The sequence below is a fragment of the Anolis carolinensis genome, chromosome 2 (genome assembly GCF_035594765.1).
Source record: "Anolis carolinensis isolate JA03-04 chromosome 2, rAnoCar3.1.pri, whole genome shotgun sequence".
Lineage (NCBI taxonomy): Eukaryota > Metazoa > Chordata > Lepidosauria > Squamata > Dactyloidae > Anolis > Anolis carolinensis.
The window spans coordinates 142,000,166-142,014,140 of NC_085842.1; the positions used below are offsets into that span (position 1 = coordinate 142,000,166).

General features: G+C 39.1%; 1 protein-coding gene across 2 annotated transcripts in view; it reads left to right on the forward strand.

Moving 5' to 3' along the window:
* The window catches only part of LOC100555255 (protoheme IX farnesyltransferase, mitochondrial), a 153,025-nt gene that overhangs the window by 86,685 nt on the left and 52,365 nt on the right, over positions 1–13,975 (forward strand). For both annotated transcript variants that reach the window (XM_008104300.3, XM_008104299.3), the window contains exon 5: positions 7,075–7,145. In XM_008104300.3, coding sequence (XP_008102507.1) covers positions 7,075–7,145 — 71 coding nt within the window. The remainder of the gene's footprint in view (positions 1–7,074; positions 7,146–13,975) is intronic.

The following is a 13,975-nucleotide window of genomic DNA, read 5'->3' on the forward strand; positions in this document are numbered from 1 at the left end:
ACTCAGGCTGAATTTACACTGCCATGCAATGCAGTTTAGAACTGCATTTTATGATCAGCGTAGACGCATATAATGCAGATCCAGACTGCATTAAATGGAAGTGTAGATCAAGCCAAAATTGTGAAGTTTTACAAAATGAGGAAATACATACATTTAAATCTATAAACGTATACACCTAAAGTAAATTAATAAAATATGCACTTTTATTTTAGTGTATTGCTTTCAGCAGGAACACTGGAGTCAATGACATAATTTCAGTTTAGAAACTGCAATTTCTAGAGATTAAATATTTCAGCAGCGATTTCAATCCCCATCTATGCTTCATAGGTTTTATTTTCAACAAGAACTATTACTGCAGTTTATTAAATAATGGCTTTTTCTTTTATTGTCAAGATTCTACTAAAAGGCATCTTTAGTATTAGTCAGAAGTCAAGAATAAGAAGTGTGGACCTTTTGCCCTCTAGCTTTCACTAATTAGAAGTGAATAATAGCCAGTTGTACACAACAGGGCAAACAAACAGCATACTGAAATTTGAATGACCTTCAGCTGTTCTGAAGAAGACTGCCAGCATCCCTGCAAATTTGCATTATCACTAGTTTCTGCTTAGTGTTTCTGGTAACAAATTTCCAAGGACAGCCATGAGCTGCACCCTCCTTTCCTCTCCCTGAGTAGTTTCACATTTATATATAGAAAAAACTTTCCTACTATGGAAGGTAAGTGAAATGTGTGTGCATTTCATTGCAAGGGACAAAAGCTCATAGCATTAATATTCAGGGAGGCAGAGTCAGCATGACTACATAGACTGGAAGATATACATGTCATACGCAACATTCAACTATGGAATCTTCCTAAACAGATTTTTTCCTTTTCTATCTACTCTTCCATGTCTTCTGATGCCTTGAAATTTAATTTTTGCCTGATTACCAGTTGGCTAGCTAAATTAACTTAGTTCTCACATTGGAATCAAGATTAAAGAAACAGCATCCAACTGTCCAACAAATTTTCATATTTTGTTTGCTTCTAAGGCTGCCTTATACAGAAATTGAGTTTCTTCTTACTGTTTTTTCAAAGCAATTCTTGTTTCTGTTTAACAGCTAGTTGATAAGAAAAGATTATTAAAACACTAGCTTTTTAAAGGCACCACATATTGTAAGCTGCAGTCAAGAACCACTATTATATGTCATTTCTTGATGCTTCAAAACATGAATTTGTTACATACGGTTTCCAACAGTTTCCAATAACTGTTCATCCTTTCCACTTGTTTTCTTTCCCTCCTATCTTCCTGCTATTTCTGTCATTCATTTTATGTTATATACTTCTTTTCTTCAAGGGACTTTTTGAACTGTTGGAGATCTCAATGCTATAAGTAGGTCTTAATTTACTCAACTATCTGAAGGTGATAATACTTATTGTGAATCTCATTCTTCTTCTTTTTTCAACAGTTCTGCTATAGTTGGGACTGTCCAATAGCATTCAGACCTTAGAGTTGGAGAAGGTGGCGAGACCCACTTTAGTGTATAACTGGACTGTCATCCATCATTTAGCAGTTCCTGAACTAGATCACTTTTTAACTTGTTACCTAAATATGCTTGATATTCAATTTTGTATCTGCATGGTGAAATTTCACATTTTCAAACACTTTTAATGCCTTGGTAAACATAACAAGTGAAGGCCAGTGCAAAGAAAACTGATGAGAAACATATGATTCTTCATAACACTAAACAGTAATATGACAGCTGATCTCACACTTTTAAGACCACATAATATAATTACTTTGTCATTTCGATGAAAGCTTTGTAAAGGGAATGATCTGTAACAGAAATGAACCACAAAGTCCTATTTAATGTGGTTTTTCTCAACATCGTGTTTTAAATATTTACTTCTCGTGATTTAAAATGTTATTTATGGTCTCCAGATCACTGCCAAGTTATGTCACTTGATGGTGTTTTGTTGCTGTAGATTTAACCCTGAGTTTGTCCTAGTGTCTAGATTGAAAAAATGCAGTGAATCCTGCCTTAGCCAAATGAAATGATGCATTCAGACTTCCCAGGGAAATGGCCTCTTGTGAGCAGCTAAAATATTTATCTATCCAGGTTTCGTCTTACTGAATTTGTTGTTAGCTAAAACAAGCAAAACTCTACAGGCTGTAATGAGATAATCTAAAACTGGTCTTAACCCCCTGCTTGGATCTGCAGATTGAATGATATTTGAAATACATTTTAAAGGGAAATGAGATTCCCTCTACCCCTTGAACATCTAGGGAGAAATATGGAAAGTTTGATAACTGATGTCCTGCTGACATATTTGCATCTAAAGTGGTCATGTTAACTGTTTTTCTTAGACACACTATTTCTAACATAATATATTTATAATATTTAAGGGATCATAAAATGGTAATTTCTATTTAAAAAATAACAAATAACAATGCTTTCATCTGTAGACCATTTCTCCCTCTACTTCTGCTTCAGGTTCTGTACTCATCTAGAGAAAATGTAGCAATGGAATTAAACAATCCAAAGGAATGTGTTGTAATAAATCTCTCTACTGCATATTTAAATTAACCAGCAGTATCATGAGGCCAAATGACATACAGTGTCTTAGTTCTCTTCAGTTATGTAGTATATATTTCTTGAATATTTATATATATATTTTAAACTAGAGAAGCTGTTTTTTCCAACAGCCCATACATTGCATCCATTTCTGGTGTTGCCATTAGCAGTCTAGCAAGCTTGCCATCTTTTCTTACTTATACTTGTCTGTTCTTCAGTGTTCATCCTGATCTTTCCTGAAGCAGTCCTCCTGTAGCCCCCATGTACAACCTAAACATCTCTATTTCTGGAGCAGGAGTGTTGACAGAACGGGAATACTTAGAGAAACTTGCAAGCCTGAGATACATACAGCTTAAGGTTAATGTGCAAGCAAGGTTACTCTTGTATGCCCTTCTTTGATCTTCATAGCAGTGCAAGCCTATTCCCAGGAGTATCTGCAGGAGTGCCTGATAAACTGCAGTGTTCTCTTGATAGAAATCCTTGGAGTTGAGGTAAACGACAGCCCTGTAGAGCACTGGGGGTATGATGTCCAACTCACACTAGGAAGTTTTCCCAATTTGCTTCAGACAAGATTGAGTGACTCCTTTGGCAGGTATTATAAATTGTGAAGGCCAATAAGCAGCTGTGTAAGAGAGATGATGGAGTTCCAACACCCCCTGCAAGCCTCTTTCCCATTCTGTAAGCGATCACTGTTTGAATTTGCCTCACCATACTCAGAATAGTATAACAACCATGGCAAAACTGCATTGTTTGCTTTGAAATGAAAGCAAAGAATAAGTCATTTATGCAGGCTGCATCTTTTTAAGTATTTGATTATTCTTTATAAGCATCTTTTTAGTTGGATTATGTGAATGTTTGACCATCTGTGCTCTTAATGTTTGTAACCACAAATAATCTATAAAGATTATTTATAATAAGATTTGCAAATTGCTAAAGTTACAAAACGTTCTACTAAAGCTACATTCATGGTTATTAATGGATTTAACATGTAGTATTCAATAATAATCTGAATAATGCATTTCTTGGGTTGTTGTTCTATATATTTCAGTATGCTAGGTTATCTACTGACCTCATTTTGTTGCAATGGGAGTAGAAAGAGCACCACAAAACTTTGCTTCAATGAGTTTTCTTTTTCTCTCTTACACTCTGGTGTGGGGCCCTATTGAACAGTGATGGCTTGGACACGATGGCTGTGTGACTGGGGAGTGAACTCAAATCAAGTTGGAAGGAATTTTGTAACACCAGAGCTTCTGCTGGAACATGATTTTCAGCTATTCTCACCTCCTACTACAGCACAGACTCTTTTCTCCAAGACAGACCCACATTGCTCTGTTGTCCTTAACAACACATTTTGTAATTAGAAAGTATCTGCTGAAGTTTACTCCCATAGTAAAATCCACAGATGCTTAACTCCTGTTATGTACAGCGGTATATTAAAATTGAGTCCCTTACATGAAATATTAACAAGCAAGGTTTGCATTTTGGATATATAAGTCATGGGCCCAGTATTTGTGTCACCCATTTATTTCGTGTTTCCGTTTCATACCGTCTGTTGCACCCTAAGGCAGCGTGAGCACTGGAAACCAAACAGAGACCAATAATCATATAATATCTTTATTAAAACAATTATAAATTCAGGAAAGAATAAGTGGAAAGGATGAGTGAGCAATAGTCCTTTATGATATGGTATGAATTAGTCCAAAGAGTTGAAGAAATATGTCCGATATTATTGTCCAAAGTCCAGAAACCGAACCACGCTCAAAACTGTTGGAAAGTTCTTGAGCGGGGAAACAACAAGAAAGCAGGAGTGAATAACAAGGTCCAAAGTCACTAGGAAGTTTTTGATATCAAGGCAGGCAGAAGATGAAGCTAAAAGCAATCTGGATTCAGGAACAAGGCAAGGACGTGAATTTACTCCGGATTAAATCGGGAGTCACGGCTCGGCTTGGCCGCCAGGAACAGGAGACTTGGCTTGGTGAAATCAGGGGACTGGAATCGGTGAAGTGTTCTCAGAAGTCGCTACGTTGACACCACGAATTGTTCACAGTGTAAGACACTTTTATGGAACTTAGATCTAATCACAGTAAAGGGAAACCAACTCCCCAAAGGTTCCCAAGGGAATCTCCTATCCAGTATCCCCTCTAGATGCCAATCGTTTACTCCTTCGAAGTTCCTGTTTCTCTGATATCTGGCGATGCAAAAACTCCCTTCTGTTAAAGGATACATTCCCTGGGGAACTCGGGACATCTGGTTCTACCACGGGAGTAATGTTTTCAGTATCTCTCCCAATTAAGGAAGCATCGGAGCTATCCACAGCTGGGGTCTGTAATTGAAAGGAGCTCGTAGAACTGGGTAAAAGGTCAGAATAAGCTTCATCCTGGTCCAAGTTCATTTCTGAATCAGGTTCAGAACCCAAAGGTGGCTGGGGTATAACACCATCCATTTGGATGGCATGAAATGGTATACCGCCTGTGTTGCAGAAATATCAGTGAAACGAAAGGAAAGTGGGAACGGTAACCATATGGTCACCTGATTTTCATCCCATTGGCATCAGTGGACGGGATTCCCATGCTCCCCTTCCCCTCAGTTTTAGGGCTAGAGGGTCTCACCATTTAACTGATCCTCAGGCTCTCTCCAGTATTCATTTGAGTTGTTTGGGTTGGTGGGATAAATTCCTGTCTCTGAATCCAGATAGGCAAAATGCAGTCTGTGGCTCATTGATTATGTTTTGCAGCCCTTGGCTCTTCTTCAGGCTCCATTATCTTTTTAAATGGGTAGCAAGGCCTCCCTGTACTTTTCAACACACAGTAACTTGGAAAGAGACTCTCTTTAAGAGCGTGTGTGTGTGGCCTGCAGGCCCAAAACGCCCGTGAGTGCCAAGGCTTGCAGCTGAGAGCCAAGTAGAGCGCACAGCATCTCTTACTAGGCGCTCGGCTACAAGCCTTGGCAGTCACGGGCTCTTTGGGCCTGCAGGCCACACACACACACACACTCAAAGAGCCTGTGACTGCCAGGGCTAGCAGCTGAGTGCCTAGAAAGAGGTGCTGTGCATTCCACTCAGCACGCAGCTGCAAGCCCTGGCAGTCATAGACTCTGGGCCTGCAGGCCACACACACACGCTCTTAAAGAGAGTCTCTTTTCAAGTTACTGTGTGTTGACAAGTACAGGGGGGCCTTGCTACCCATTTAAAAAGATAATGGAGCCTGAAGAAGAGGCAAGGGTTGCAAAAAACAGCATCAATGTGGCACAGACTGCATTTTGCCTATCTGGATTCAGAGACAGGGGTTTATCCCACCAACCCTAACAAAAAAGAATGCTGGAGAGAGCCTGAGTATCAGTGAAATGGTGAGACCCACTATCCCTAAAACTTGAGGGGAAGGGGAGAGTGGAAAGCCTTCCCATGTTAGCCAATGGAATGAAAATTTTTGTTCTTTCGAACAAAAGAACAAAACAGCTCATTTGAAAAGGCCCCGTTTTCTAAAGCAGTGCTTGAAAACTAAAACGGGATCATATGAATGAAACAAACAGAAACAGATAGTGATTCTATACAAAAGCACCAGACTAAGATAGATAGATAGATAGATAGATAGATAGATAGATAGATAGATAGATAGATAGATAGGGACAATTGAATCCATGCATGCAGAATCCATGAATTTGGAGGACCAACTATATTGTACATAGCAAAGGCTGTGTGGGGATACTTGAAACCAGTAGCTAACATCATGGCATGAAAAGTTCTTTTTGAATAGCTCCTTAGCTGCATACAGTGAAAACATGCTCTTTCTTTTTCATGTTTTAGACTTCATAGACTGTGACTCTACTTTGTTTTGGATCTTCAGTTACTTGTTGATCACCAGGTTACTCTAGAAACTTACATAAAGTATTTGATTCCGTACAAAGGTTTTATTCCTTGGTTAAACTAATTCCTAACTCTTGAAACACCTGATTTGACTTAATAGTACACAATTCCACATCACTTCTTCCTGAAGTGCTATCAGTATTTTTTAACATAAACATAGTAGCATTTGTCAAAGTTGATTAATTCATAGGTGGGTCATGGGCCTTCAAAGATCATTAAGCAAAAAGACTGTTTGCAACATTAATCTTTAACACTGGGAGAATATGTTTAGCAAGGATTATGTGTACAGAGCTTTTTAAAATGGTGTCAAAATGAAGAAGATTGTTGCTTTCATACTGCATATGCATCTACAAAGCACTGTCAAACTTGTCAAAGCTAGAACTTGAAAGGGTGGCCTGTACTTCAAATGATTGACTGTAGTAGGCTTGTTTAAATTATTTTTGTCCTACAGGTAGTTCTCCTCTTGCTTTAAGGAAATGCCAAAAGTTTTTATCTAGACTTTCAAAGTGAACATAAAATTCAGTTTGCTCTTTCAGTTGCACTTTGGAATCTCCTTAGATGAAGACCAAAGCGCATGCAAAAACAGTCAATCTGTTCTGCAGTTCAGACAGTCTCTGGCATCTCTTAAAGTAATCTTTTCTTTCTTCTTCTCTATTCCCTAGTTCTTTGAGGTTCCATTTGACTCAAATATGAACAGGACAAAAAACAGACCGCTGGTTCGAGGACAAATCAGGTAAGGCTACACACACCTGCTCTCTAGCGTAAGGAATCACATTGCTCCTTTCATATATTCACCTAGTCTTTGCCTTTTTCTTGTGTTTTGATAAACAAATACGTTATTCTATGAAAAACAAAAGCACTGGAAAAGGAGACAATTAGCTAGTGTCTGTCTCTGTCCAGCTGTGTTGTGTGCATACTGACGGGTCTCAAAGTGTATAATCCACATAGAAAATGTATTAGCTTGCCCCTCATATCAAGATCAGAAGACATTGTGCAAGGTTCTTAAAAGATATTGAAATTAGGCATTACAAATTTCCCAGAAAACTGAATACATACAATAGTTTTAGACACAAGCTGCATATCCTCACTATATTTTGAAAGTACTTTAACCATTCTTGACGGGAGCAGCAAAAATGATTAACATCTGAAAAGATCCATATTAGCCATCTCTCCTAAGGCCCTTCCATATCTATATACGTATATAAAAATGTAATGTTTGTTTTACTATGTAGTAAACAAAAAACCTCTGAACCAAATCACACCAAATTTGGCCACAAAAGACATAGTCATCCAAAATATGTCTTTCAATAAAAAAAACCTAGAAAAATAGTCCAAATTACAGATGAGGAAGAGCCCTTCTCCCCCTAACTGTCAGTTAGAAAGGTAGGCTCTGCTGCCTTTAGCCGCCCCGCCCCCGCTGCCTTTAGGCCCTACCCCCTTCATATCCTAGCAACTCCCTCAGCCAAAATGGTGCCCAGGACACAGGCAGATTGCACTTAGGCCTGATCCACATCTCTATATATAAAAGGGTAATGAAATTTCGGCCTAGGACAAAACAATAAAACTAAACACCCCACAACCTCGAAAATTGACAGCACAACCCCTCATCCACGCCTCTACGTTCATACAACAATAAGAAAAGAAAAATAAAGTCCTAATTAGAGGAAGAGGAATAATTGGTTTTTATCCAATTGCTGCCAGTTACAAGGCTAAGCTCCACCCACTTGGTCTCCTAGCAACCCACTCAGCCCAGGGGACAGGCAGAGTTATGCCTCACTTCCACACTGCCTATAAAATACAGATTATCAGATTTTAACTGGATTATATGGCAGTGTAGACTCAAGGCCCTTCCACACAGCTATATAATCTTATATTATCTGCTTTGAACTGGATTATCTCGAGTCCACACTGCCATATAATCCACTTCAGTGTGCATTTTATCCAGCTGTGTAGAAGGGGCCTCATATAATCCAGTTGTAAGCAGATAATATAAGATTATAAATATACACTAGAGTCTCACTTATCCAACATAAACAGGCTGGCAGAACTTTGGATAAGAGAATATGTTGGATAATAACAAGGGATTCAGAAAAAAAAAACGATTAAACATCAAATTAGGTAATCATTATACAAATTAAGCACCAAAACATCATCTTATACAACAAATTTGACAGAAAAAGTAGTTCCAGGTGCAGTAATGCTATGTAGTAATTACTGTATTTACAAATTTACCACCAAAATATCACAATGAATTTAAAACATTGACTACAAAAACACTGACTACTAAAAGACAGACTGTGTTGGATAATCCAGAACATTGGATAAGCGAATGTTGGATAAGTGAGATTTTACTGTAATATGAAATAATTACTGTGGTAGAATAATACAGAAAAATATAATCTCTAAAACCAGGACAGTAAATAAAGGGCAACACTCTGAAAGCATGGAAATTGGGAATTCCAGAAGGAAAAAAATCAGGGCCAGCTAAAACCTCCCAAGAAAGGATTCTTCCAGAAAGGAAACGGAGAAGGGGGTGAAGCAGTATTACCAAAGTCATTATTATTACTATCATCATTATTATTACTATCATTGTGTTGCTGTGAACTGTGAAAATGAATACAATCTGGCTCCAACTATTCAAAAACACTAAAATCAGAATATATAAAAATTACTATGGTATAATAAAACAGAACATTACACGCTCTAAAATCACAACACTAAATAAAGAACAACACTCTGAAAACAGGAATTCCACGCAGGAAACAATCAGGGCCAGCTAACACCTCCCAACAAAGTCTTCCCATCACCAAAGTCTGGCAAATCCTCTGTTTTCTGAGGGCCAGAGACAGTAAAAGCACATAAAATATCGCAAAGAACACCACTCTTAAAACAAGGGAATTCCACACAGGAAACAATCAGGGCCATCTAACACCTCCCAACAAAAAATTCACTCAGGGAGGAAGCAGCCAGGCTTTAAAGCTGCAATGCCATTACATGCTAATCATTTTGCCTAATTGCAGCATTCATGCTTGCCTCCAACAGACAAAAAAATAAGAAATATTGTATATTCACAAGCTTTAGGAAATAATATCCCCTGATGGCACAGCGTGTTAAACCGCTGAGCTGCTGAACTTCTGGACCGAAAGGTCGCAGGTTTGAATTGGGGGAGTGGAGAGAGCCCCCACTGTTATCCCCAGCTTCTGCCAACCCTAAAGTTCAAAAACATCCAAATAAGAGTAGATGAATAGGTACTGCTCTGGCGGGAAGGTAATGGCGCTCCATGCAGTCATGCCACATGCCCTTGGAGGAGTCTACGGATAACGCCAACTCTTCAGCTTACAAATGGAGATGAGCACCAACCCCCAGAGTCAGACACGACTGGACTTAATGTCAGGGGAAAACCTTTACCCTTTACCTTAACTACCACTAATTCCTCAATACTTTTATTTCCCATACCACCATACTTCACCACAGCAACACGTGGCCAGGCACAGCTAATTGCCTATAAAATACAGTATTTAGACCAGTATTTGAAGCAGCGATACTACTCTCTACTACTGAAGCTGACTAACCAAAGATTCCCCTAGGTAGCAAGCAGCCAGGCTTTGAAGCAGCGAGGCTATTCATTGCAATTCTAGCAGTCCAAAAAACCATTCCCCAAGAATGCAAGTACCCAGGCTTCCTAGCAGCAACCCTATTCCATTGCATTCCAGCTCACCAAACAACGACTCCCATAAGAAGAAAACGGCCAGGCTTTGAGGCTTCAAGGCTATTCACTGCTATTCCACCTGCCAACAAATTATTCCCATAAGCCACAGCAACACGTGGCTGGGCAAAGCTAGTCTATATATTAAAAAAATGTAATGTGCATGTTATTATGGAGAAATAACAAAACCACCGAACCAAATCACACCAAATTTGGCCACAAAAGACATAGTCATCCAAAATATGTCTTTCAAACAAAAAAACCCAGGAAAATAAGGACGAGGAAGATCTGTTTTTTCCCCTTGCTGCCAGTTAGAAGGGTAGGCCCCACCCATTTTGTCTCCTAGCAACCCCCTCGGCCAAGGGACAGCAAGGATTCAATTAGGCCTCATCCACACTGCCTATAAAATACAGATTATCTGATTTGAACTGGATTATATGGCAGCGTAGACTCAAGGCCCTTCCACACAGCTATATTACCTAGAATGCCAAGGTAGATTATCCATAGTATCTGATTTGAACTGGATTATCTTGAGTCCACACTGCCATATAATCCAGTTCAGTGTGGATTTTATACAGTTGTGTAGAAGGGACCTCATTTATTTATTTATTTATTTACAATACAGTGTTTATATTCTTCCCTTCTCACTCTGAAGGGGACTCAGGGCGGATCATAATGTACACATACAAGGCAAACATTCAATGCCATATGAACATATAGACAGAGACAGACACAGAGGCAATTTAACCTTCTCCATCTTCCAGCTTACTGAGGGTGTGCTCAATTCCAGCCACAGGGGCAGCAGCTGCTTCATCATTCACTGTGGCACGAGTCCTTGGATACTTCCTCATTCCAAACGCTGCTGGCCGATTTTTATGGTGTCGTAAATTAGTTAAATTAGCCTTCTCGCATAAGCGGACCTAAATTCTTACTTGATAGATGCAACTATCTTTCGGTTGCTTAGGTCAACAACGAGCAGGGCTATTTTTTTAATGGTCGGGTGCTCACTCCAACCGGGCTGGCTTCGAACTCATGACCTCTTGGTCATAGTGATTTATTGCAGCTGGCTACTAAACCAGCTGCACCACAGCCCTATAATATAATCCAGTTCTAAGCAGATAATATAAGATTATAAATATAATATATAATAAGTACTGTGTATAATAATATACAATATAATCTCTAAAATCAGGACAGTAAATAAAGAGCAACACTCTGAAAACAGGGGAATTCCAGACAGGAAACAACCAGGGCCAGCTAACACCTCCCAACAAGGATTCCCCCAGGCAGGAAGCAGCCAGGCTTTGAAGCTGCAAGACAATTAAATGCTAAGAAGACTAACTGCAGCATTCATACTTGCTGCACTGAGGCTATTCATTGCTATTCAACCTGGCCAACCAAGAATTCCACAAGGTAGAAAGCGGCCAGGCTTGCAAGCAGCAAACCTGTTCAGCCTGGCCAACCAAGATTTCCCCTAGATAGAAAATCCTCAGGTTTGAAGCCACAAGGCTACTCTGTCTCATTCAACCTGCCCAAGGAAGGATGCCCCTATATATAAAGCAGCTAGGCTTTGAAGGAGCAAGGCTATTCAGTGCCATTCAAATTGGCCAAAAAATTTTTCCCCAGAACGCAAGTACCCAGCCTTCCAAGCAGCAAGCCTATTCCATTGTATTCCAGCTCACCAAACAAGGATTCGCATAAGAAGAAAATGGCCAGGCTTTGAGGCTGCAAGGCTATTTACTGTTATTCCACCTGGTCAACAAATGATTCCCATAAGCCACAGCAACGCGTGGCCAGGCACAGTGTAGCCATATAACACAAAACTTCAAGGAAGATAATCCATTATATCTGCTTTGAACTGGGTTATCTGAGTCCACACTGCAGTATAATCCAGTTCGATGTGGATTTTATACAGCTGTGTGGAAGAGGCCCTAGATGCCAAAAGTTGATGGGAGAGATGAAACATACCATTTTTGTTATACAGTATATTGAGGGCAGTTTCCCATCATTATTCATTACTACTGATCTGTATGGAGTAATACTGGTTGCAAAGGGTTTACCGAAGGTTTGCTCACTAAAATTTGAAGGCCCAGAAGTAAAAAGAGAAACATTGAAAGTGGAAGACCATTTTTTCTGAAGACTTCCCCCCCCCCCAAAAAAAAAATGGAAATTACAACAAAAAGAGAGGTCTCACTAGCTATCTGATGAGATGTCTCATGACCAGGATAACATTGTAGACATAATCTGAATGCTATGATCCACATTGCCTAAAAGGCTCCAGACTATTTTTTTTAAAAAAAAATCTCCAGAAAAGGAGATTCTTACCATCAAAAATTATTCCTTATATTTTTGTGGATCTCCTTTCCTGTAGTCCATTGTTGTATTTTACCTTGGACAATGTATGACCCTGGTCAGAAGACCCCTAACCTAACAAAATGGTTTTCAGTTCCAAAAGAATACCAAAAGAACTGAGCATAGTTCAGTTCCAGTATCTAAAGAATTGGCATTATTGTCTAAAAAAAAATTGATTTCAGGAAAAAATTGTCAAAACCTTTCCTCCCTTCCTTCCTGCAATAAAGGTATCACTTAAAAACCAGGCCTGGAATGTTTTCCAGTTCTCCAAACCTGACTTTGGATGTGAATAGGGGCTGCAGTGGAGAGGAGATCTATCAGCTTCATGGTTCCACTAGATTTAATATTTGTGCTATTCCACTGTTGGATCTCCATTGTATCCTTCACAGTCACTAGATTCCATATCCTGTGTATTTCTGGAGACAGTTGCTCATCTCTCAGTCCCAATAATGAGTTATTAGTGGTTCCATGCATTTTTATGTGAGTCTCTTTCAAAACAATTTGTAATCAAACACATTTTGATATTGTCTAAGGTTATAATATTATTAGTAAAATATTGTAAAGTAATTCTTATTTGTGCATTCCTACAGAAATGCCATTCAGTTCTGCGTTTTGGTGGGCATGATAATGCCTACATTTCCTGGTGATATGCTTTTTGAGCAGAATAGAAACACGCTTTGGCTTCTGCTGACATATCAAGATTGCTTTGCTTAGTCTTGTAAAAGCTTTTCTATCACTTCTAGACAAAGGATAACATAATATTGTAACTTGACTGTTAGGGGATTAAACTACTATTACAATCCTGGCACTCTAGCAGATTCCGAAATTCATGTTACATAAAGTCTTGTTCAAGTGAGAATAATACTTATTTAAGGGAGGCTAATACAAACAATAGAGGTGGGTGGCTGATATTTGATTTCCCCCCCCCCCCTACCTGTTTCTTTGAAGAAAGTGTACCTTTGCTGAGATCTTGCTTCACATTGCTCATTTTCCAGTAAGAAACTAACATAGCAATGTTAAGTGTAGTGACACAGTTACTGAGAGTTAATAACTTGTATGTTGTGAAGGAAATGGCAAGAACAGTAAAGAGAACTTACATACTACAAAAATACTGCATTCAGAAGTTGACAGATAAATGGGAATTGCCCTTATTAATACAGCAATATATGTGTGGTGAGCAGAGTAAGGAGGCTCTCTTTCCAGTAGAGGAGGCTTAGTTCCCCCTTCATTTGTTAACTCAGGTCAGATTTGATATACCAACATTTATAGAAAGGTCACTTCTTAGTTTGTCAGTGTAAACTCTCAAGAGAACCTCAGATCATGATGTGGACAAAGTACATGGCCCGCTTCATTGTGTTGTCTGAAAGGGTGAAGAGGTTTACCCCAAAATAGTATTACTCCTAGAAAGCAAGGTCATTCACACAATTTGGCTTGTTATTGGAAAAGAAGCTGCAGCAAACTCACCCAAGATCCTTGGGAGGTGCTCCTTCTGTCAAATGTTGAAA